This window comes from Peromyscus maniculatus, chromosome 2 (genome assembly GCF_049852395.1).
Source record: "Peromyscus maniculatus bairdii isolate BWxNUB_F1_BW_parent chromosome 2, HU_Pman_BW_mat_3.1, whole genome shotgun sequence".
Taxonomy (NCBI): domain Eukaryota; kingdom Metazoa; phylum Chordata; class Mammalia; order Rodentia; family Cricetidae; genus Peromyscus; species Peromyscus maniculatus.
The window spans coordinates 120,390,523-120,413,680 of NC_134853.1; the positions used below are offsets into that span (position 1 = coordinate 120,390,523).

At 42.4% G+C, this 23,158-nt stretch overlaps 2 protein-coding genes across 9 annotated transcripts in view; one reads left to right on the forward strand and one right to left on the reverse strand.

Moving 5' to 3' along the window:
• Window positions 1-17,684, forward strand: part of Alg6 (ALG6 alpha-1,3-glucosyltransferase) — a 50,090-nt gene extending 32,406 nt beyond the window's left edge. For both annotated transcript variants that reach the window (XM_006974039.3, XM_042271451.2), the window contains exons 10-15: window positions 237-322; window positions 4,973-5,057; window positions 7,934-8,004; window positions 10,508-10,576; window positions 10,676-10,874; window positions 16,496-17,684. In XM_006974039.3, the coding sequence (XP_006974101.1) occupies window positions 237-322; window positions 4,973-5,057; window positions 7,934-8,004; window positions 10,508-10,576; window positions 10,676-10,874; window positions 16,496-16,693 (708 nt within the window). In that variant the 3' untranslated portion in view covers window positions 16,694-17,684. The remainder of the gene's footprint in view (window positions 1-236; window positions 323-4,972; window positions 5,058-7,933; window positions 8,005-10,507; window positions 10,577-10,675; window positions 10,875-16,495) is intronic.
• A 3,705-nt stretch (window positions 17,685-21,389) lies between these two features.
• The window catches only part of Itgb3bp (integrin subunit beta 3 binding protein), a 129,365-nt gene continuing 127,596 nt past the window's right edge, over window positions 21,390-23,158 (reverse strand). For all 7 annotated transcript variants that reach the window (XM_076564562.1, XM_076564561.1, XM_042271458.2 and 4 more), the window contains one exon: window positions 21,390-21,593. The gene's annotated coding sequence lies outside the window, so the exon portion shown is untranslated. The remainder of the gene's footprint in view (window positions 21,594-23,158) is intronic.

Sequence of the window (23,158 nt, forward strand, 5' to 3'; positions counted from 1 at the left end):
TGGATTATGGTTGACTAATGCTTTATATAATCTGCATTTCAAAAAAGAAAAAAAAATGCTTGAGGCTGTGGGTATATATTTTTATTGCTTGAAGAGTTTAATCTACTTTGTTATAAATGTGAATGAAAGTTTCATGTCTCGAAAGTTTATTACCTGGAGATTATAGGCTGTACTTCATGGGGTTTAATATTTCTTTCAATTATACCAAAATGTAAAACTAACAAATCTCTTTTAAGGATAAAGTAGCCAATATTTGGTGCAGCATTAATGTTTTTCTGAAGATTAAGGACATTTTGCCTCGTCATATCCAGCTAGCAATCAGGTAACTAACATAATATATATATAGTGCTTAATAAACTAACCTTCAAAAATATTACAGTAAGCGGGACAGTGGTGGCCCACGCCTTTATCCCCAGCACTCAGGAGGCAGAGGCAGGTGGATCTCTGTGAGTTTGAGGCCAGTGTGGTCTACAAAGTGAGTTCTAGGACAGCCAGAGCTACACAGAGAAACCATTTCTCAAAAAAAAAAACCAACTCAATTACAGTAATATGCTATTTATTTGAGCTGGTCATTAGTGACTTCCCACTTAGTACAATACAATTCTGTCCTCCTCCTCTTTCTCCTCACCACCCCCTTTTCTTATGTTTATTTTTTAAAACAGGGTTTTTCTGTGTAGCCCTGTCTGCCCTTGGTACTTGCTCTGAAGACCAGGCTGGCCTCAACTCAGATCTGCCTGCCTCTGCCTCCCTAGCTGGGATTCAAGGCAAGCGCCACCGCTGCCTGGCTTCTCCTCCTCCTAATCTTTATCTTCTCCCTCTTCTCCTTCCCAGTTTGAATTATTTTATGTGAACATTTTTCTTATTTTTCCTTTAACTAGAACATACACTATAGTTTAACATTATCTTGAAGAATTCATGATTGTCACAAGTGTGCAGCCAGCAAAATAGAGCAAGTTAGAGATTATTCTGTGTGTGAACTTATCACAAGAATTGGATAATGCAGTTGTGGGGTCTGGCTAAGCAAACCAGAAGTCCACATGGCAGGCATCAGGAATGTCTTGGGAAGGAATGTACCTGACCCATCATGGCTATTAGGAGGCCTAAGCCGTCTTAGGGGCTTCCAACTGATTGCCAGGCCTCGGGACAGACTCCCCTTTGCTTGAGTAGCAGATGGGTGTTGCCTTTCTTGTGGGCTCTGCCTGTACGCAAATTGCTAAACGGTCTCATTAAACATAAATCCCGGTGCCAGATAGTGAGGTGAAAACCTGAGAGATCAGAGGAATAGGAGAAGCCAACATCACCTCACCGACACCTCAGCTTCCAAAGAGACCTACTTCCTGTATACCCACGCCTGTATGCCTTTCTGTTCTGCTATATTTGCTCTCTCTGTCCAGCTACATCACTTCTTCTTCCTGCCCAGCTCTGTCACTTCCTGTCTGTCTATACAGACCTCTAAACCTTTATGGTTAACTAGTGTTGGAAATTAAGGTGTGTGCTACCACGCTTGGCTCTGTTCCCAGTGTGGCCTTGAACTCACAGAGATCCAGACAGATCCCTACCTCCTGAATTATAGGATTAAAGGCGTGTGCTACCATTGCCTGACTTCTATGTTTAATGTAATGGCTGTCTTTTTCCTCTGATCCTCAAATACACTTTATTGGGTTGCACAAATAAAATATCACCACATTCGCCTCTCAGGATAGACTTTATTTCCTCACAGGAAATATACAAAAGGGGAGTCTGGGGACTTCAGTTCAGCCTCGTGAGCTCACTAGTTACAGAACCACCGAAAGTAAGGAAGTCAGTAGGTTCTGTGTTGAGACATATGCCGTGCTCAGGCTCCGGGAGCTGTCTGTCACAGTGCTGAGGTGTGCTCCGGGAACTGTCTGTCACAGTGCTGAGGTGTGCTCAGGCCCTGGGTGCTGTCTGTCACAGTGCTGAGGTGTGCTCAGGCCCTGGGAGCTGTCTGTCACAGTGCTGAGGTGTGCTCAGGATCCAGGAGCTGTCTGTCACAGTGCTGAGGTGTGCTCGGGCCCTGGGAGCTGTTTCTCACAGTGCTGAGGTGTGCTCAGGCCCTGGGAGCTGTCTGTCACAGTGCTGAGGTGGCTGTGTCTGCCTTGTCTCTTCCCTTCTCCCCAGCCATCACTAAGAGAAGCTGCTCACTCCTTATGATGTGTTCTTTCTGGACTTGAAAATTCAGATTGTCAACTTTTGTGGAGTGAGGGCCAGGACTCCCCTGAGAGTCAAGTTTATGAGTATTTGTGCTGGAAATAAAGTGTTATCTCCTTAGGCCTGGTAGTGTTTTCTTATTTTCTAGTGTTTGTTAACTGACCTGTGTGGGGGTATTGTGTTCCCCAAAATATTGTGTACCTTAATAAACTTACCTGGGGTCAGAGAACAGACAAGCCACTAGTTAGGCAGTGATAGCACACGCCTTTAATCCTAACATTCCAGAGACAGAAATCCCTCTGGATCTCTGTGAGTTCAAGGCCACATTGGAAATAGCCAAGCATGGTGACACCTTTAATCCCAGAAAGCCAGCCTTTAATCCCAGGGAGTGGTGGTAGAAAGCAAAAAGGTATATAAGGCGTGAGGATCAGAAACTGGAAGGATTTGGCTGGTTAAGCATGTGGCTGGTTAAGCATTCAGGCTATGGAGCAACATAGTTCAGCTGAGATTCATTCCGGATGAGGACTCAGAGGCCTCCAGTCTGAGGAGACAAGACCAGCTGAGGATCCGGCGAGGTGAGATAGCTGTGGCTAGTTCTGTCTCTCTGATCTACCAGCATGGACCCCAATAACTTGCCTCGGGTTTGATTTTATTAATAAGAACCTTTAAGAATCCTGCTACGTCTGGCGCCCAACGTTCGTGTTACGAATTCATGAAAAAGCTGTTTGCCTGTGGCCTTGTGAGCCCGAGCTCAGGCCCAAGCTACACTCAGCCGGTTGTTTTGGTGCACGCCTGTTGGATTTGCTGAAGGAGACAGAGGCAGTAGGATCCCGAGTTTGAGCCGGCCTAAGAGGCTTGGGAGAACCTTTGGCCTGGACTGAGCCATAAACAGTGGTGGGACTATGGAAGCAGTGGCTACTGCTCCACGTTGCCAGCTCCTTCTCATTGTGTTGGTGACTGCGGTCTTGCTGCTACCTGGGACGAAGAGTTTACTGCTGCTGGTTCAGAGAAGAATTGCCAGGACCATCATGTTACAAGAAAGCATCGGCAAAGGTCAGTTTGGAAAAGTTTGGCAAGTCAAATGGTGGGGAGAAATTGTTGTGAAGATTTTCTGTTCTAGTGAAGAATGTTCATGGTTACGAGAGACAGACATTTATCAGACTGTGATTGCTCCAAACCACAGAGGAGGCAAAAAAAAAAAAAAAAAAAAAAGTCTGCAGGAAACCATGACCATGCCTAACAGTGACTTTGAAATCTTCAAAAAGATGACAGGATCCTACAACGATGATTCCACATGGACTCTGATAAAGCCATTAAGCCGATTAACACCATGGAAAAATCGACTTTGGACTACAAACTGGTCAGGACAATTTCGAGATGACTAGCTGAGATGATCCAGCCTGACAGACTACTCAAACAAGACTTGAAACAAGCCCTGAACTTTCCTATTATTCAGAGACTGGACAAACGATACAGGACTTGATGATTAACCCCAAAATTTTCTTTTTAAGATTCCCTAAAGATGTCTTCACCCCTAGAAAGCAAAAAGAAAAAGAGAATAAGATATGAGATAGATCATTGAATCTACTCTGAGAAAGAAGATAAATAATAGGATAAATAGGTAGATCATTGAATCTACACTGAAGAAAAAGGGGAAGATATAAAAATGACAAAAGGTAGACTACTGAATCTATTATGAAAAGAAAGAAGAGAAAATATGGATATGATAAGGTAAAAAGGGAGATTATGGAATCTACTTTTAAAAAGGAACTACTTGTTTTAAATAAGATAAGTAATGAAAATTTTTTGGTCTGAGTTTATCAGATGTTACTGGACTGGACATTGTTAATATATATAATGGAGTTTTTTATCTGAATCTGTCAAATGTTAATGGACTAGACATCATTAATGTAATTTTTGGCTGTATATATTATATATGCTTATTGGATAGTTTTTCTTGTATTAGTTATAAGCTTTTTTAATTTTAGACAAAAAGAGAGGAGATGTGGGGGTATTGTGTTCCCCAAAATATTGTGTACCTTAATAAACTTACCTGGGGTCAGAGAACAGACAAGCCACTAGTTAGGCAGTGATAGCACACGCCTTTAATCCTAACATTCCAGAGACAGAAATCCCTCTGGATCTCTGTGAGTTCAAGGCCACATTGGAAATAGCCAAGCATGGTGACACCTTTAATCCCAGAAAGCCAGCCTTTAATCCCAGGGAGTGGTGGTAGAAAGCAAAAAGGTATATAAGGCGTGAGGATCAGAAACTGGAAGGATTTGGCTGGTTAAGCATGTGGCTGGTTAAGCATTCAGGCTATGGAGCAACATAGTTCAGCTGAGATTCATTCCGGATGAGGACTCAGAGGCCTCCAGTCTGAGGAGACAAGACCAGCTGAGGATCCGGCGAGGTGAGATAGCTGTGGCTAGTTCTGTCTCTCTGATCTACCAGCATGGACCCCAATAACTTGCCTCGGGTTTGATTTTATTAATAAGAACCTTTAAGAATCCTGCTACAGACCTGCAACTCGGTTCTTTATATCTTTATACATGATATTAAATGCGAAATGACAAATGCAATACTTAGTATTGTTTGGTTTTGTATTATATTGGAATTGTGTACAAAAGTGTATACACTCTTCAATGTGTATGCTTTATTTAGGTTCTAGTTTAAAATTTAATAAATAGTAAAGTTTAATCTGGGATCAAATTAGACTGATGAATGATAAAATCCTTATATTTTAAAAGTAACTGTTTTAGCTGGATTTCTGTCACAGAAGACACATTTCATTGCTTTTCAGCTTTTGCCTTACATCTGTGAGCCTGCTTCCTGCATGTATAAAACTGACCCTTCAGCCTTCTTCTAAGGGATTCAGATTGACTCTGGTAAGTTCCTTCTGATTCTTAAGATGTTTACTTCTTGCTGTAGCGGACATTTAAAAACATCACTAAGTATTTTCTGCTCTGGGGTAAGATTGGCTGGACTGCAGAATAAAACGATCATTTGACCGACACCGAACACGGTCCTTGTGCAGGTGCTGGACTAGGCATCAGGCTGAGCAGTCAGAGTCTTCAGTTTACTTCCGGAACTGTTTAGTTTCCGCTTTGTGTCGATTGAGGGAATACACAGGTGGTGATAACATGCGCAACAGTACTGGCTGGTTTTGTGTGTCAATTGGACACAAGTTAGAGTCATCAGAGGAAGGAGCCTCCGTTGTGGAGATGAGATCCAGCTGTAAGGCACTTTCTCAATCAGTGATCAATGCGGGAGGGCCCAGTCCATGGTGGGTGGGGCCATCCCTGAGCTGCTGCTGGTCCTGGGTTCTATAAGAAGGTAGGCTGAGCAAGCCATGGAGAGCAAGCCAGTAAGCAGCACCCCTCCATGGTCTCTGCATCAGCTCCTGCTTCCAGGATCCTGCTCTGTTTTGAGTTCCTGTCCTGACTTCCTTCAGTGATGAACAGCAATGCTGAAGTGTAGGCCTGATAAGCCCTTTCCTTCCCAGCATGCTCTGTGGTCATGGTGTTTCGCCTCAGCAATAGAGACAAGAGCTAACACTGCTGAGTCGATGGCATTGTGCTTGGTCAGGTACAGATCAGATCTGTTGTGGTGGGGAAGGCGGAGATCCTGGAGGAGGATTTTAGACTGTTGCTGGCAAGTGGGATTTCAGCCAGATTTGGGAAGCTAGACAAGGCTTGGAACTTCTGGACGGCAGAACAGAAACTCAAGGCAGAAGAGAGCTTGAGCTAGGAAAGGACAGAGAGCAGCCTGGGAATGGATGTTAAAATGCGTATTTGGGTGTGTGCTTGTGTTTAAGGGTAGGTGAGGAAAAGGTAAAAAATGGGGAATTTCAGAAGATGTCAGATGTCTGGTTGAGAGGCTTCTGTATGAGATGTGCAGAAACAGATTTTGGGAAGAGGAGAGAACAGAAACATATTTGGGTTGCTCAAAGAATAAGGGGTAAGAAAAGTGGCTGGGGCGAGGTGGAGTGGAGGGACAGTAGCTGGTGGATCAGGGAAGACAGAGTCCACAGAGTCCAGGCTTTAATGGATGTGTACTAGGAAGCCCGTGGGGGGCTTGAGACGGGCATCGTGTGATCTGACACACTGTGAAGGTTCCTGTGAGAGGCAGGAGTGCCTCAGTTAGGTCCAGGTGGTGGGCAGGCTGCTTGCCAACATCGGCAGAGCAGAATGGAGCCAAGTGGATGGCTGATGTGTGTGGGAAGTGTCAGCACATTTACGGGGGATGTGTGGGGTGTGTAAGTCAGGAGTTGTGCTTCAGCGGCTAGAAACACACACACACAGATCTGAGACACGTACTGAAAACCCCAGGTAGCAGGGTGACGTCGCAAAACAGGTACTATGTCTCATTGGGGCACACTTTTTAAAGACACTGCAATAAACTTGTTTGATTTTCAGTTTTAGATTTTGACCTTTTTGTCTTTCATGCTTAACAAATTTACATTTATTTTACTTGCATGTTTGGTGCACGGGCCATGGCATGCCTGTGTAAAGCAGAGGGCAGCTTATGGAGGTTGATTCTCTTTTTCCTCTAGGTGGGTTCTGGAGATGGTACTCCTGCTCTTGGGCAGCAAGGCCTCTGCCCACTGAGCCATCTTGCTGGCCCTATATGTTTTAAGTAGTTTGCCAGGCTCCCGGGGGTAATGGGGGTTTGATTGTTATATTATCGCCTATACAACATGGTAGTTTTGATTATTATTATTATTATTTGTTTAAGAAGTTTTTTATTCATTTTACATACCAACTGCAGATCCCACCTCATCCCTCCTTCCACTCTTCCCCTCAACTCCCCCCTCACCCTCCCCCCTCCTCCAAAAGGGTAAGGGCTCCCATGGGAGTCAGCAAAGCCTGGTGTATTCAGTTGAGGTAGGACCAAGCTCCTCCCCTCTGCATCAAGGCTGAGCAAGGTGTCCCACCATAGGTAATGGGCTCCAAAAAGCCAGCTCATGGGCCAGGTTTAGATCTTGATCCCACTGCCAGGGGCCCCTCAAACATACCAAGCTACACAACTGTCTCCCATATGCAGAGGGCCTAGTCTGGTCCCATGCAGGTTCACCAGCTGTCAGTTTAAAGTTTGTGAATTCATGCGAGCTTGGTTCAATTGTCTCTGTAGATTTCCCCATCATTATCCTTTATTATTTATTATTACTTTTTTTATTGGTTTTTTGAGACAGAGTAGTGCTATGTAGCCCAGGCTGTCCTGGAACTTTCTCTGTAGACCAGGCTAGCTTTGGATTCACAGAGATCCACCTGCCTCTGCCTCCTAAGTGCTAGGATTAAAGACGTGTGCTACCAAGCCTGGCTGGTAGTTTTGTTTATTAGTAGCCGAGTTTCAGAACCATTTTGGATACTTCTATGTAGCCTTTTAATAGTTGCTTTAAAAAAAACCCTTTATTTAATTACTTTTTGGCGTGGGAGGCTTTACATGTGCCACCCCAGGTCAAGGACAGTGTGGGAGTCAGTTCTCTCCTTCCACTGGGTGGGTCCTGGGGACTGAACTTGGGTCGTCAGCACCTTATTCCTCCTACTGCACCGTCTCACCAGCCCGATAATTACGATTAGTTTTTAAGATCTACATGCTTAAAATTGGTTAAATATTATGCATACTCTGTGTTTAATTTTTCCCTCTTGGTTAGTAACTACACTTTTTAAACTTGGAATGTTTTTATTTAGATTTATAGTTCCATTGATACAGTTTTCAAGTTGTTAAATCATGTTTTACCCTCTTCTTCTTCTTCTTTAAGGTTAGCTGTGCCCTATCATTCTTTCTGTTTTCTTTCCAAGTACATGAGAAGTCCATTCTCTTGGTGTCATTGTAAGTAGACAGCTTTGATGTGTACATCCTTTATAATTTTTTATATAGTATTATGTATAAGTAAGTTTATAGAAGTGTTAATTTACATACAAAATAAAGCAACAATATTTTTGCATATAATTATTTTAGTCATTCTCAGAAAGATAATGCTTTATTTTACTTTATAAAATATATTTTAAACCAGCACAGTTGATAAAATTGTTATTGACATATTCTTATGTCTTCCTGGTTGTCATATTTTTCTCTACTAATTAAACACATTCCTCAAAGTGGCTTTCCTGTTTCTTCTCTATGTCTTTTGTATTTTATTCATTTCCACATCTAATGAATAGCCTTATTCTCTACCATTTCTCTCCATGAAGTCTTCCATATGTTGTTTCTCTTGTGTTTTGTTTTTTGCCTCCCTGCCCCCCACCACACACAATCACAGCCTGTAGATGAAGGTTTCAGACCCTCTTGGCAATCCTTCAACAGATTACTTTTTTTAAAGAGCATTAAAATTTCCCGCTCTTCGTAGAAAGAACTGGGTGTCAACTGGGCTCTGTTATCCTAATTCTAAAGTAGTATAGGCTTAGAATAATGTGCAATACTTGAATCCTCCCCAGGTCAGTCCCAACTGTCTGCTGCCTTACGCCCCACCCAGTGCTCTCGAGGGCTTGTAGAAGACACCAGTACAAAATGACCAGTACAAGATGAGGGAAATGCTTGTGCTTTTCTTAGGTGGAGCTCTGGGCTGAAAGCTCTGGGCTGCCTCTGTGGAAGCACCTTGGCATACAAGCTGCTGCACAGGGTCATTGCAGATGGGAGGACATGTCAGCCCCTGAAGCCTGTACCTGGTTAGGGCATCCCACTTCAAACCACTTGCACAGTAGTCCAGGTCAGGTAAGACCTTGGAAGGGCTACTAGAAACTTTGGCTTTTTTTCTGAGGGAATGGCAAGCCAGGCATGGTTTCTGCAGATAAAGGGGAGAGTGAGGTCATGAGGACATAGAGGGCTGTGCTACTTGATCCACCTTGAGGTTATGGCCAAGTAGTGTTTCATCTTATTGTTTTCAGAGCAGTGCCTATGTGTAATACACTTTCATTTGGTTTAGTAATTGAAAGAGTACATGGGAAGGAAGACTCAGAAAACCTTACTTATTGAATACTTACTATGTTTGTGCTGATAAACCCCTTCCGATATAGCATATTGAAGCACTGGAAAGTCCTCTAGTGTGATCCCTTAATAGAAAACAGTGGTTTTCAATGCCAAGCTTACATCTTATATCCTGGTTGACATGCAGAAAAACAGTCCTTTAAGAAAGGGGATAGATTAGTTCTTTTTCTGTTGCTGTTACAAAACACCATGACCAAGGCAACTTATAGAAGGAAGGGTTTATTTGGGTTTATGGTTCCAGAGGACTAGAGTCTGTCACCATCATGATGGGAAGAAGGCAGGTGGCTTCTAAACATCTAAATATACTCTATAGATTATATAGAGTGGCTGGAGCAGCAAGCTGAGAGCTCACATCTTAACTGTTAGCACGAAGCAGAGAGATCAAACGTAAATGGCACATTTAAGCTTCAAAGCCCACCTCCAGTGACATACTTTCTCCAGCAAGGCTACATCTCCTAAGTCTACCCAAGCAGCACAACCAAATAGGGACCAAGTATTCAAATATCTGAGCCTGTGGAGGACATTTCTCATTCAAACCACTGTAGGAGGAGAACATCAAGCCTTTGGAACCTTTTTAAACATAAAGGGAGAGAGATTAGTAGTAATGGCAACAGTAATTCAACAGTGGTCACTCTTAGAAAAGCTTGTTTTGTATTGCTAAAAACAAATCCAAGTGATCCTTGCAGAGACATTAACCCTTGGCCCAAGTCACACAGTGAGTGGCAGCCATGGGACCAGGACTCAGGGCTTCTAACTGGCCTGCTTCTCCATGAGCGTGGATGCAGTTACACCCAGGAAACATCAGTCAGAGGCTGTGGGAGAGCACCCTAAACACCAGATAAGAAGAGGAGGCTCCGCTTAGCAGCATTCTGTTCAGGCCCTGTGTCCTTGTCCTTCCCATGTGGCCTCTAACTATTTAATTTTCATCTTTGTTTTTAGTTTACTGGTTTTAACCTGTCCCTTCTATAATTCACTTTTTGTCCTTTCTTCATTGATGTGGCAATCCTGTTTTTCATATCTTTAGTTTGTGACCAGCTGAGTAGCCTGTAACACAGAAGAAGTTTGAAAACAATGGCCTTGGGATTCACTTTGTATTTGCAAAATGGCTGAAATGCAAAGGCTTCTTTCTCCGGTCCTTTCCTTAGGGGACTGTTCCTGTGGCTACCTAGACAAGTGGCTGTTGTCTGGTTTTGAGAAGGTGACACTTTCTGAGTAGTCACATGGAGAACTTTTTTTTTTCTTTTAAACTGACCTTGAAAATCAGACATGTAGAGTATATTTAGATGTTTACAGGCTAGAGATAAAATTATATTCTGTAGTATTAAAATTGTTTTTCTTGTCATTTTAGACCAGTTTGCTTAGTTTTAAATGAAATTCCTTTCATGTCGACTTGGTTTTTACTAGTGTCGACATTTAGGTGAGTCAAACCGATTTCCATATAACATTTCCCGTGCGATTCTTACAGATTCACATTGTAGTTTAACTCGCTGCCTTTGATCCCCGTTTTCCTTTACAGCATGCTGCCTCTTCTATTGAAGGATGAACTCCTAATGCCCTCAGTTGTGACAACGGTGGCGTTTTTAGCGGCTTGTGCCACTTTCTTTCCGGTGTTTGAGGGCACTTCTGAAGAAGAACTACAGTTGAAGTCCTTCGCAGTTTCTGTGAGGAGACGGTTCCCGGGCTTCACGTTTCTTCCCAGAATGATCCAGTGTCTGGTAAGCGAGGCAGCTCGTTTTCAAATTTAGTTTGTGCCTGTGTGTCCTCACGCCTCATAGCACACGGAGAGGTCAGAGGGTAACTTTTGGGAGTGGGTCATTTCCTTCCACCACGTGGGTTTCAGGGACTGAACTCAGGCTGTCGGGCCAGGTGGCAAGTGCCTTGACCTGCTGGACGTGTCACTGGCACGGTGCAGTTTTTAAGAAGTATATTTTCTAGCATGTTACTATTTTTTTCAAGTTACTGAATTTTTGTTGTTGAGAGGGTCACATGCATTACGTAGCCCAAGCTAGCTCGGACCTCACTGTAGCACATGCAGGATTTGAACTTTGCTCCTCCTGCCTTAGCCTCTTAAGTGTTAGGATCATAGATATCTGGCTTGAAATGCCTTTTGTAGATTTTTGAGGTGGTGTTCTATAATCCATTTAACAGATGTGTATAGCTGTCACTACCATCTAATTTTAGATTATTTTTATCATCCTCCTCAAAGAAAGTCCCCAGTCAGTAGCAGTCATTTATCATGACACTGTCATTGCTAACCCAGCCTTGGGCAGCCCCAATCTGCTTTTTGTCTCCAAATTTGCCTTTTCTGAATATTGCCTATTAAGGGAATGACTTCGTCAGCGCAGGCTGCTTAATAAGATACACAGGAATGTGCTTCCTCCCGGTTCTGGGGCTGGAGGCACTGAACAGCAGGGTTGGTTTCCAGTGAGTCTGCTGGTTCTGGCATAGCTGTATTGCTTTTCCTCATGTGGCCTCTTGTCTGGTATCTTCCTTATTATAAAGATATATAATGGCTTATAGTAGTCATAATTGCCTTTCCAAAAGCCAGTGTCCAAATACTGTCACATTGAGGGTCAGGCTTCAATGTGTGACTTTTTGGTTTCACGTGGATTGATGTGCACGTGTGTGCCCCTCTGCTGTGGCACATTGCAGAGTTCAGAGGGTAACGGAAGTCAATTCACTCCTTTCACCATGGAGGATTCGGGTTAGCCCTGGGTTGTCAGCTTTGACAGAACGTTTGTACCTGCTGAGTCATCTCGCTGGCCCCCCATGAATTTTGAGGTAGGACAGAGTCGAATTCATGGCATGGAATTATAAAGTATGGTCTTCATGACTGGTCTCTTTCATGGCAGAGTCATTCATGCTGTAGTGTATTATCAGCACATAGATTTCTTTTGATTGATAAATTATAGTCCATTAATATGTTCCACATTTTTTTTTAACCCATTGGTTAACAGACATTAGGTTGATTTTGGTACTGTGAGTAATACTCTTAGGAATGTCTGTGTACAAATATGCAATCCCCTGCTTTCATTCCCTGGAAAGTATACCTTGGAGTAGAGTTGCTGGACACCATAGTAATTCAATGCCTGATATTTTAGAAACTGCATATTTTCCAAAGTCAAGCGTGATTCTGAATTGTCGTGAACCTGGGAGGAAGGTTCTAGCGCCCATGTCTTGGACAGTATTGTTGCTGCCTCTTTGATCACAGCTATCCCATTAGCTGGGAAGTGGTGCCATTTCATTTCAGTTTGCAGTTTTCTAATGAAAAATGTTGAATATCTTTTCATTTCCTTACTGGCCAATTATCTATCTTTTTTGGGGGACAATTACTCAAATCTTTGTTCTTCCTATCTCCCCATCAGCTGGTAATAAAATTTACACATTCTAGGTGACCTCTCAGTGATGGCTATCGCTTCAGCCACCTTTGCCTGTTTTTAATTCAGTTGTGTGTTTTATTTTTGAGTCGCACAAGTCTTTTATACATTATTTAAAATATATAATTTTGATTGGGTGGGAGACATGGCTCAGTAGTTAAGAGTGCACACCGCTATTGCAGAGGGCCTGAGCTTAGTGATGTACACATGTGAGGAAAAATATTTGCCAGTCTGGTTTATTTCTCCTTTCCTGTAAACGTCATGTGTGAGTTCCTGTCCTGACTTCCTTCAGTGATGAACAGCAATGTGGAAGTGTGAGTCTAATAAACCCTTTCCTACCCAATTTGCTTTTTGGTCATGGTGTTTCATTGCAGCAATAGAAACCCTAACTTTAAAAAATAATTAAAAATATAATTACCTAATTTCCTCCTTACCTTTCTTCCCTCCAGACCCTACCATATACTCCTCGGTGTCTTTCAAATTCATGACCTCTTTTTTTCATGAATTGTTGTTACATACACATATGCATATACATATATACTACTAAACACAACCTGTTCAGTCTATATAATGTTACTTGTAAGTTTTCAGGGACCATTTGATACTGGAAAAGCAGTAGGTCTGCTCTTCCCTGGGGAAGATTATTTCTCCCACTCAGTGTTTAACTGCCTAGAGTTCTTTGTGAAGGGCTGAGACCTTGTGCACTTTCCCCAGGCACAGTAGCATGCATGTCTGTTGCTGTGATCTTTGTTCAGCTCCTGTGTAGGCAGCCATGTTGGTGGGACTATGGGTATAGCTTCTGACATTCCTAGGGAACATGGTCTCAACAGCAGACTGACCGAGCCTCTGGCTCTTACAGTCTTTGCACCCCTTTTGCAATGATCCCTGAGCCTTAAATGTGGGCGTTAGTTTATAGGTTTAGCCATTAAGTCTGGACTCTACACCTAAGCATGATTGGTTGTGGGTTTCTGTAACAATCTCCCACTGCTTCAAAGAGAAGTTTCCTTGATGAGGGATGAGGATTACACTTCCCTAAGGGTTTAAGGATATTTAGAATGTAGTTAGGGGTTATGCTGGTTTACTCAAGTGGTAGTTGTAGGTGCTCCTCCAAGATCCGTGATGCCACTAGCCCTGAGTCGTTGGCTATGTTTCCAGTCCCAGGCATGGTATCTTTCCTGTTGAGAGGGTCTTAAGTACGGTTAGAGAGCTGTTGGTGACCACCAAGGCATGTGTGCCACTACCGCACCCTTCGGGTTATAGAGCCATGTACCACTGTTGGGGTTCCCAGGTGCCATATGTGGGTAGGACTGTTGGTTGGTTGCTTTCCTTCTTTGCAAACTTGCATGGTGCCTTCTGAACCATGAGAACTAGTCCTTAGAGAGGAGGCTCTCAAATCAGTTCCAGCCCAGGGGCCTCCGGGCAGTGCATCTGAATGCATGGTCTCTTCAGCAGTAGGGCCTTACTCTCCACCTCTGAGGGGCAGTCGGGGTTAATAACCATAACATGTAATGTTTGGGGAGTCTCTTGGATAACCCTGCACTAACTCAAAAGGGGCTTCTCAGGCCTAGTGTTTTGGTTTTTGTTAGATGGTCTTTGGCTTTTGGGGGCAGCATGACCAGCCCAGATGGGAGAAGTTCATTCAGATTATATAGTAGTATTTCATAGTGTATGTGTACCAAATTTTCATTATCCATTCATTGGTTGTTGAGGGGAAAGCTGCCTTTGGAATTGCCTTAGTTAGGGTTTACTGTTGCTGTGAAGAGACCCCATGACCACAGCAACTCTTATAAATGAAAACATTTAATTGAGGGTGGCTCACTTACAGTTTCAGAGGTTCTGTCCATTGTGATCATGAAGGGGAGCATGGCAGTATGCAGGCAGATGTGGTGCTGGGCTGAGAGTGCTACGTCTTGCAGGCAACAGGAAGCTGACTGCTTGTCACACTAAGAGATACTTGAGAAAAAAAGTCCACCCCCACAGTAATACACTTCCTCCAACAAGGCCACACCTCCTAATAGTGCCACTCCTTTTGGGGGCCATTTTCTTTCAAACCACTACAGAATTTTTTCTAATAGTGTAAATAAATACGCCTCCCCTACAACCAATTTTTAAAGAGGACTAATTAACTTCTAAAATTATGCTTATAAATATGTGTAATTAGTTAATGTAATTAATTACATAGCTATTCAGATGTTTGGGACTAAGGAATTAAGCAGCCCACCATATAGATAAGACAAGGACAAAGCCATACTGTTGAAAGATGAAGTTTTGGTATTATGTGGCATTTGGGACAGTAAAAGTCTGTAACTCTAGAATGCCCCTATACTAGTACTGAACTGATTAGTCTAAATTAAGTCCAAGCAGGCTGACATCAAGTGACTTTAGTGTGAGGCCGTGATGGACAAAACTGTGAAGGATAGACTGTGTGTACTGCTGCCACCAGCCTTTCCTAATACTGGGTGAAACACTAAGTAGCCTATAGAATGGTGTTTTGGGGGTTATTGAAACTTGCATATTGGGCTGGGGAGAAGGTTCAGCAGGTAAAGTGCTTGCTGTAAAAGCTGAGGACTGGAGTTCGGATCCTCAGAACTTCTAAAAGCTTGGTGAGTATAGCGGGGTGGGGAGATAAGGAATTCCCGGAGGAAGCTGGCAGGCCAGGCTCACTGAACAGGTGAGCTTGAAGATCTGCAAGAGATACAAGGTAGAGAGTGACAGAAGACACCTGACGTCAGCCTTGGGCACCCTAACATGCATGCACACATGCACTATGTACCCACACAGGTGCACATATGTTTACATAAACATTATCTATTACATATTGCATTAAAAAGACAGGTTCTGGGTCACCAAGATGGCTTAGCAGGTACAGACACTTGCCATCAAACCTGACAATCTGAGTTTGACTGCCAGGACCCCTATGGTCAAAGGAAAAAATTGGCTAGCAAACTACCCTCTGACTTACACACACACACACACACACACACACACACACACACACACACACACACACACACAATGGCATGAGTGCACTCCCTCCCGTTTCCCCCCAAAACACTGTAACAAAGACGAAGGTTGAAAGTTTAGCTTCATATGGGAACCCTCTGGAGAGCTTTAACAACAGGTATTTATATTAAATATTAAATATTAAGGCTTATCCTTAAATTTCTAGTTTGCTTGGGGTATGGCCTATGCATGGAGGTTTTTAACAGTCTGTCTGTCAGATGATTCCAATATAAAGCCAAAGCTGAGATCTACTTGTATGACAGATTGGACATCCTCAAGCTCTCACCTGCAGTTCCGCTAATATAACAGCTGCAAATCAATGTTATCAGCTGTCTAAGTCTGTGGCTGGGATAAAGACCATGACTGCCGGTTGTGGTCGTACACGCCAGTAGGATTTGCTGAAGGAGGTGGAGGATCATGAGTTCGTGGCCAACCTGGGCTGCACATTTTGCCCAGGTGGTGACACATCGGAAGGCAGAGGCAGGTTAATCTCTGAGTTCAAGGCTAGCCTGGTCTACAGAGTGAGTGCCAGGACAGTCAGGACTACACAGAGAGACCCTGTCTCCAAAAGAAAAAAAGACCATGATCAAAAGCATCTTGGGAGGAAAGGTTTATTTGGCTTACATACCTGGTTACAGTACTCTGTGAGGATGTGAGGAAGGAACTGAAGTGGAGGCTATGGAGAAATGCTGCTCACTGGCTTGCTCTTCTTACCCATCCTGGGAGCACCTGCCCAGGGTGACACCACCGCAGTGTGTTGGAACCTCCCACATCAGTCATTAATCAAGAAAACCCACTGTAGACTTGCCCACAGGCCAGCTGATGGAAGCATTTTCTCAGGTGAGGTTCCCTTTACCCAGATGACTCCAGCTTGTGCCAGGTTGACAAGAAATGCAGCCAGCACACCGGCCTGGCCTTCTCTGCCACTCAGTAACAGTTTTTCTTTTCTCTTACAGTTTCTGTCTTCAGTCGTCACCATGGTCCTTCTGACGATTTTGAGTGTCACAGTGAATCCTCCCCAGAAATTACCAGACTTGTTTTCTGTACTGGTGTGTTTTGTGTCCTGTGTAAACTTTATATTCTTTTTGGTATACTTTAACATTGTAATCATGTGGGATTCCAGAAATGGAAGAAATCGTAAGAAAATCAACTAGCTATTTTCCTAGTCAAATGCAATCTTTTGTTATGTATGAGTGAGTGTACATCTTTAGAATCATGGCGTCATAGGAAAAGAAATGGTCACTGCCTATTGTTACCTACACAAACTGTATATGGGACCAAAGCACTGGCTTTTTAAGTATTTTTTGGTAAAGCATATTGTAATTTTGGTAATAATCACAGATATTTAAATGATAAAATAAGAGAAAAAAAATGTCCCAGCTGGTTGTAGTAGCTCACATCTTCAGTCCTAGTACCAGGAGATAGAGGCAGGTGGACCTTGGTTTAGGGTCATCCTTGGTTACATAGAAAGTTTGAGGCTAGCTTGGGCTACATGATACCCCTGTCTCAACAAAAAAGGGAGAGAAAAAATGTCCTTAATGCCAATATTTAATAATGAAATACATTCTGTAAATTAGGATTTTTTAAAAACTGTAACTATAGTGAGTTTATTGGAAGAATTAAGCTTCTGTCTTGTTTGAGCTTTAGCATATGAGTAATAAGCATCTCATTTAAAGTTGTATCTCAGGGAATTTACTTTTTTTAATTACTGAAAAGGTATGTTATATTGTTTGAAATTGAATATGTATCATTGCATATGCAAAATTGGATGCTAATAAAGTAAATGGTATTTTTGTTTCCAGGGATATAGAATCACTTGATTCCATTTTTAAAAAGAACTACTGACTATAAATCTAAGAAGTTTGAAGCCTTTTTGGTTACTCATGGTCATTAGTTCTACATTTCTAGTCATTCTAAATTAAACTATTTTATCAAGATTCCATCTCCCTCTGTTTCCATGTGTCAGGTCTCCACTGACAGTGTTTACTCAGGCCATGCCCCCCCTTTGTTCATAGCTATGGTTCTCCCTTCCCTGTGCTCGCTGTACTGATCTCAGCTGGTAAAAACCATGTAGTATGTTCTTCTTTCTCATGGAAAGCTCTTTCTTTTAGTCTCTGATAAAAATTAAAGTCACCTTACCACTAACCTATTTTGTGTATATTTCTTTCATAATATAGTTAAAAAATAAAGTCATTAATGGCATATTCTAAAGTAGTAGAAAGAATTAGTTCTGGACATGAATAGGCTGATGCAAGGAAATGTGTGTTTCTCAGTCTGATAAAGGAAGTGGGCCTAGACACAGCAAACGTGCGTGAGGATTGAAAGGGCAAGATCAGCACAGAGAAGCAGCCTTGGTCACTGTCCAGTCAGCAGGGGCATCACTGTCCATGGCCACTGTTCGTTACCACTGGGCCCGACTGACAGCATCTTGGCTGGCTGGTTTAACTCTAATACTCTATTTAAAAAAAAATGTATCTGAGTTTAACACAGAAATGCTGATTTCCATTAATGACAAAGGTCTAACTTGCCAGAAATTCAGTAGAGCAACCTTATTACTCAAAAATAAAAGTAATTAACAGTATAAACATGGTGCTAGATTTAGCATTTCTTATGTACATAAATTCTTTCAGTAGAAACACTTTTTTTTTCAGATGATATAGCCTAACCATACTGAGTAACCTTCAGCTTTAAAGGAGACTTGGGATGGGCAGTGTAAGTCAGCAGCTCTCATATTCATTAGAAACCAGCTTAAGATGCACTTAGAGCTGGGCTTGGTGGTACACACTTGTAATCTTAGCACTTAGGAACTACAATCAGAAGGATCATGAGTTCGAGGCTAGCCTGAACACGGGAGGTTTAATAGTACTTAGTTATACAAAATTAAGTAAAGATAGGAAGCCTTGTTTTCTTATCTGTCAAAAAATGAAGTCTTCCGTGTTCTTTTCAAATATATTTTTGAGTGAAGAGGCATTTTTGAGAAATGCAGTGTTCTCCACTGCTAATGCACTCAGGTTTGCTTCTTCTTTTTTTTTTTTAATTTTATTTATTTATTTATTTATTTATTTTTAAATATTTTATTTATTTATTATGTATACAGCATGTATGACTGCAGGCCAGAAGAGGGCACCAGATCTCATTGCAGATGGTTGTGAGCCACCATGTGGTTGCTGGGAATTGAACTCAGAACCTCCGGAAGAGCAGTCAGTGCTCTTAACCTCTGAGCCATCTCTCCAGCCCCCAGGTTTGCTTCTTAAAGCAAGAGAATAGGGTGTGAGTTCGTGTATCATATGAAGCTCACTAGAATCTTTATCCTTCGAGGCCTTGGGGTGGGTGGGGAATCTGTCCAAATCACAAACCACAAGTAAGGGAGCAAGACATGCACAAAGGTCAAGACAGCCAAACAGTCCATTGTTCAATAGGAACAAAAGATGGCTAAAAAAAAAAAAAAACTGTAGAGGAACACAGTGGATCCAATTCTCAACTCGTTTCTTTTTTGTTGACTGGACTATCTGGGCCAGGTACATCCCTCCTCCTCCCCCCATATAAACATTAGTTTGTGTGTGGATCCTTCTGCTTTGTCCTTCATGTGGCCTCTAAGGGTGATAAAGCGAGAGTCATCTGATCTACAATGAAGAGAACTGGGAAATGATTCTCAGCAGACCCAGCTGTTCTGAAAGGCAAATGCTCAGTATATCAAGAGGTCAAACACACAGTAACTGCCTTAAACACATACCTACATAACTCATTACATGTGAAACCAATCTACTTCTTAACCCTTTGTTTTCTGACTAATGCAGGGTACTTTATAAAATGTTTTGGCTTGTGCCCTAGTTTTCACTGCTAGAACAATCTATATTAGCATGTTTTGGGTAACATATTTGAAGGATCATATTTAAAAATATCCTTGATATTTAGTCAACAGATATACACAAACTCTTGCTTAAGTAGTTCCTGGAGACTCAGAAGGCAATTAGGTTGAATGAATAGTTGACTGAGACTGAACCACTGCTTAGGACCTATGCCATTTATAGTAACAGATTTTTTTAAACACCTTTAAGATATCAATCTGAAATGTTTCTAAGTGGAAAATGAGGTCTTTTCAATCTTGATTTTTGTTTCACATTTTCCTACAAAGTTTTTATTTTTTAAGTAATACTGCATCAAGTGACATCTTAGACTAATTTTGTCAAAACTTACTTAAGGCAAGTACCAAGAGAACAGCACTTACTTCCTTGTAGCAGTGTTTAAGTATGTAAGTGTTCGAAACTATGTTATAAAGATGTGACAGTATATGGTTCTCCTTCCCCTTTATCCTTACAGTGCAAACAGACTGTAATGCAAACACCACAGAATCACACATCTAAGCTAATGCTTCAAGTAATCTGGAAGGGGTCACGTTCTGCCCTATAGTAAAGGCCTTTGCTTTAAATTTATTGGAGTCTGAATTTAGTCAAAACCAACTGAATATTTAAATGTCTGTCCTGGATTCATTACAGTGTTTTCTAAATGTGTGAAATCTTAAAACGTTCACAATAATTTTCTCTTGAGCAGAGACAACGGTCCCCAGAGTGGAACAGCACACACCGGAGACACCAGTTCCACCATACACTACCAATTTCCAATAAACACAAAGTAACCTGTAAATTAAAAACTGGCTGGGACTGTACGGGGGAAAGCTGGTTCCTGGTTTGCCTGGCGTATTGTGAGTTTCAGTCAAGTATGTTACTCTACAAAGGTAGAGTCATAACTCTATCCACAAGTGTTAAACGTGGACAGGAACATAGGTGATGTGCAGCAGAAGTCAGGACTGTCCTGTACCGCAAGGCTTAAAGGGTCAAGAAGAAATGTATTATTTACATTGAGATTATCCAGTGGTGTGTGTAGAAAGTTTAAATTAGCTGCAAGAAATTTTATCTAGACTTGCACCTGCCTAGTGCTACAAGTTGGTATTTACTGGGCAGATTAATTACACACATTTCTTCTGTGCCTTTAAATATGATCAGGCAGATGCAGACACTGTTCACCGTGAGTACATTTCTTCCAAGTGCCTTTGGGATATAGAAGATGGTTATTACATCATCATCATGAATTAGTTTCCAAATTAACATATATCTATCTCATGCATCCCTTAAGAAATTATTTAAATGCTATTTGCCATGTAATTTGGTACCTACTTTAGATACTGATAAGCTTCCATTTGCTTATTTTTGAGTCTTCTGAGTAAGACTCACCTTCACAAATTAGTTAGCTATTCTGATGGCACTCTTTATTTTTGTGTAAAGAAATATGAGAAATACTTTTGAGAGAATTTTGATACTCCAACAGGACCCACTGACAACACAATTTGGATGCCTTTGTCCACAGGGCTTAAGGGACTCCAGCAGATGCTTTCTTCAGCAGCTGCCAAGAAGGGCCTGTGTGGTGACTGGGACAGATTCCTACCCAGTGTGTCCCACTGGGGACTCCTAGTGGTGACAGATGATCTCCTTTAGCCTTAGGAGCACTGCGTCAGGGAAGATACTGGCAACTGATGAAACCGTCCTGCCTGCAGGCACGTGGTGGCTCTTTCCCTCCTCATGTTCAGCAGCAGTTAGAAGTCATGAACAGTGGTGGGCTGGGGGACGGCTCAGTGTGAGAACCTGCATGTGGATCACGAGGACCCAGATAAAGCCAGAGGCGGCAGCATGTATCTGTACTCACTGGGCGCTCACAGGCCAGCTAAGTGGTGTATACACTGGTGAGCCAGAGACCCCGTCTTAAGGTGGATGGTGGGCTGACATGTGAGGACCTGTACCATGGTAAATATATACCTGCCGCCCCCCAACATACACACACAGGCACACACACAGATTTTTACATAAGAAGGCAGTGCACAATGGACTCGTTTATTTTTTCTTATTTAGAACAATCCACAAATACTCCATTTCTTGTCTTAGATGGGTTGTAAACTTAACGGTCTACTTTCACTGACTCTTCATTTCGGTCTGGTCTGCATTCTTACAGGTTGACTGGTACCCATGTAGACTGACACAGTAGTCAGACGTGAAGGTAACACTAGAAAGGGGAGAAAAGCTCGTATTAACATTACCATAGAGGAGATGCTAGTTAGGCTGATTTACTCTCACCAAGGAGGATCACAAGCCCCATTTACAATCCAGGCTGAGGGGAACCTAGGACATGAGTAGGGTTATAGGTACGTAGCAGAGGTGGCATTAAACATCTTTGGATTTTAAAACATTTATTTTTTTTTGTAATATCAGACACTGCAAAAAAAAAAAAAAAAAGTGTTCATCAGCTGACCCTGATTGTTGGGAGAACTATTTTGATTTTGAAGTCAAATCCAGGACCAAGCAGAAACTTACTAAGAGTTATGTTACGGTATAACAGATAGTGGCAGTATTCGTCCTTCAGGGCAACCGCATATTCTATGGCATACTTTAGATACTTGCTGTCCTCATACTCTTCGCTGCTGGGCCATCTCTGGCTGTATGAGGCTGGCGACCGTCTGTGTTGCCCCGAGCTTCCCTTAGTCTCACTTCCTGTTATTTTGTGCTTACGTAGGCATATTTACATAACCCATCCAAACCACCCATGGTTTGGAAGCCAGGTATATTTAGTACATGTCTGTCATTCCAGCTCTTAGGAGGAGGAGGGAGGAGGAGTGTGATCAGGCCTGGCTGTATTAGTGGAATCCTGACTTAAAGGAGAAACAGAGAGCAGGTTTTCTCAGTTCTTCTGCTAGTAAAGTCCAGGGCACCTATTAATAGAATGTAAATGGTTCCTGGACAGAGATAATGTAGAGCAGAATTAGTAGGATGGTCCCTCCCACCTTTAAGACATGCTTGCTGTGAAGCCCAGGTGTACAGCTCATCTTCTCCCGCGCTGGGATTGCGGCTGTGTGCACCACACTGCTCAAGCTGGTGTCAAGTCCCCAGTCTCTAGCTAGTTTCCTTGTCACGCCTTCCTGAGCCGATCTATGTCTGTTGTGAACTTTCCAACACTGCTTTTTCTTCGCTGGCACTCACAGCAGAAAGCAATGTTTATATCTATTATCAACTATTCCTTGCTATACACCCCATGAAAGGCAGAATCCAGAACACTGACTGGCCTACATTTTACTGATATCATAGGTCATTAATTTTACACACCATTCTTTCTCATGTGTAGTTTCACTATCACTGCCGATCTCAAGTTCATGGGCCTTTGTGCTTCCTAGCTGCGTGTGGTCAGGAGAGTACCTTGTCCTCACATGGCCAGTTGCAATCATGAACACAAGGCAGGTCTGTGGTCTTCACACACTTAACAACCAAGCTTTCCCCTCAGGTTTGGGGCAGTGCACTGAGTTCAAGTTTAGTTTGGTGTGAATTCTAGGTGATTACACTTCTGCTTTAAGGCCCTGTCCATGTTAATTACTAACTTTTTTGTGCCAGAGGGCTTGCCCTATGGGACATCTATTTCTCCAAGCTGATACTTTGATCCTCATTAGAGTCACAATTTTTGTGCAATGGGCCAGAACCCTAGAACAAGAGTCTGAACTTGTATGACTTAGAATAGCTCAAAATTCCATCTCCACACCTAAAATGCTGCTACATCATATCACTTCTGAATTGTTTTGAGTT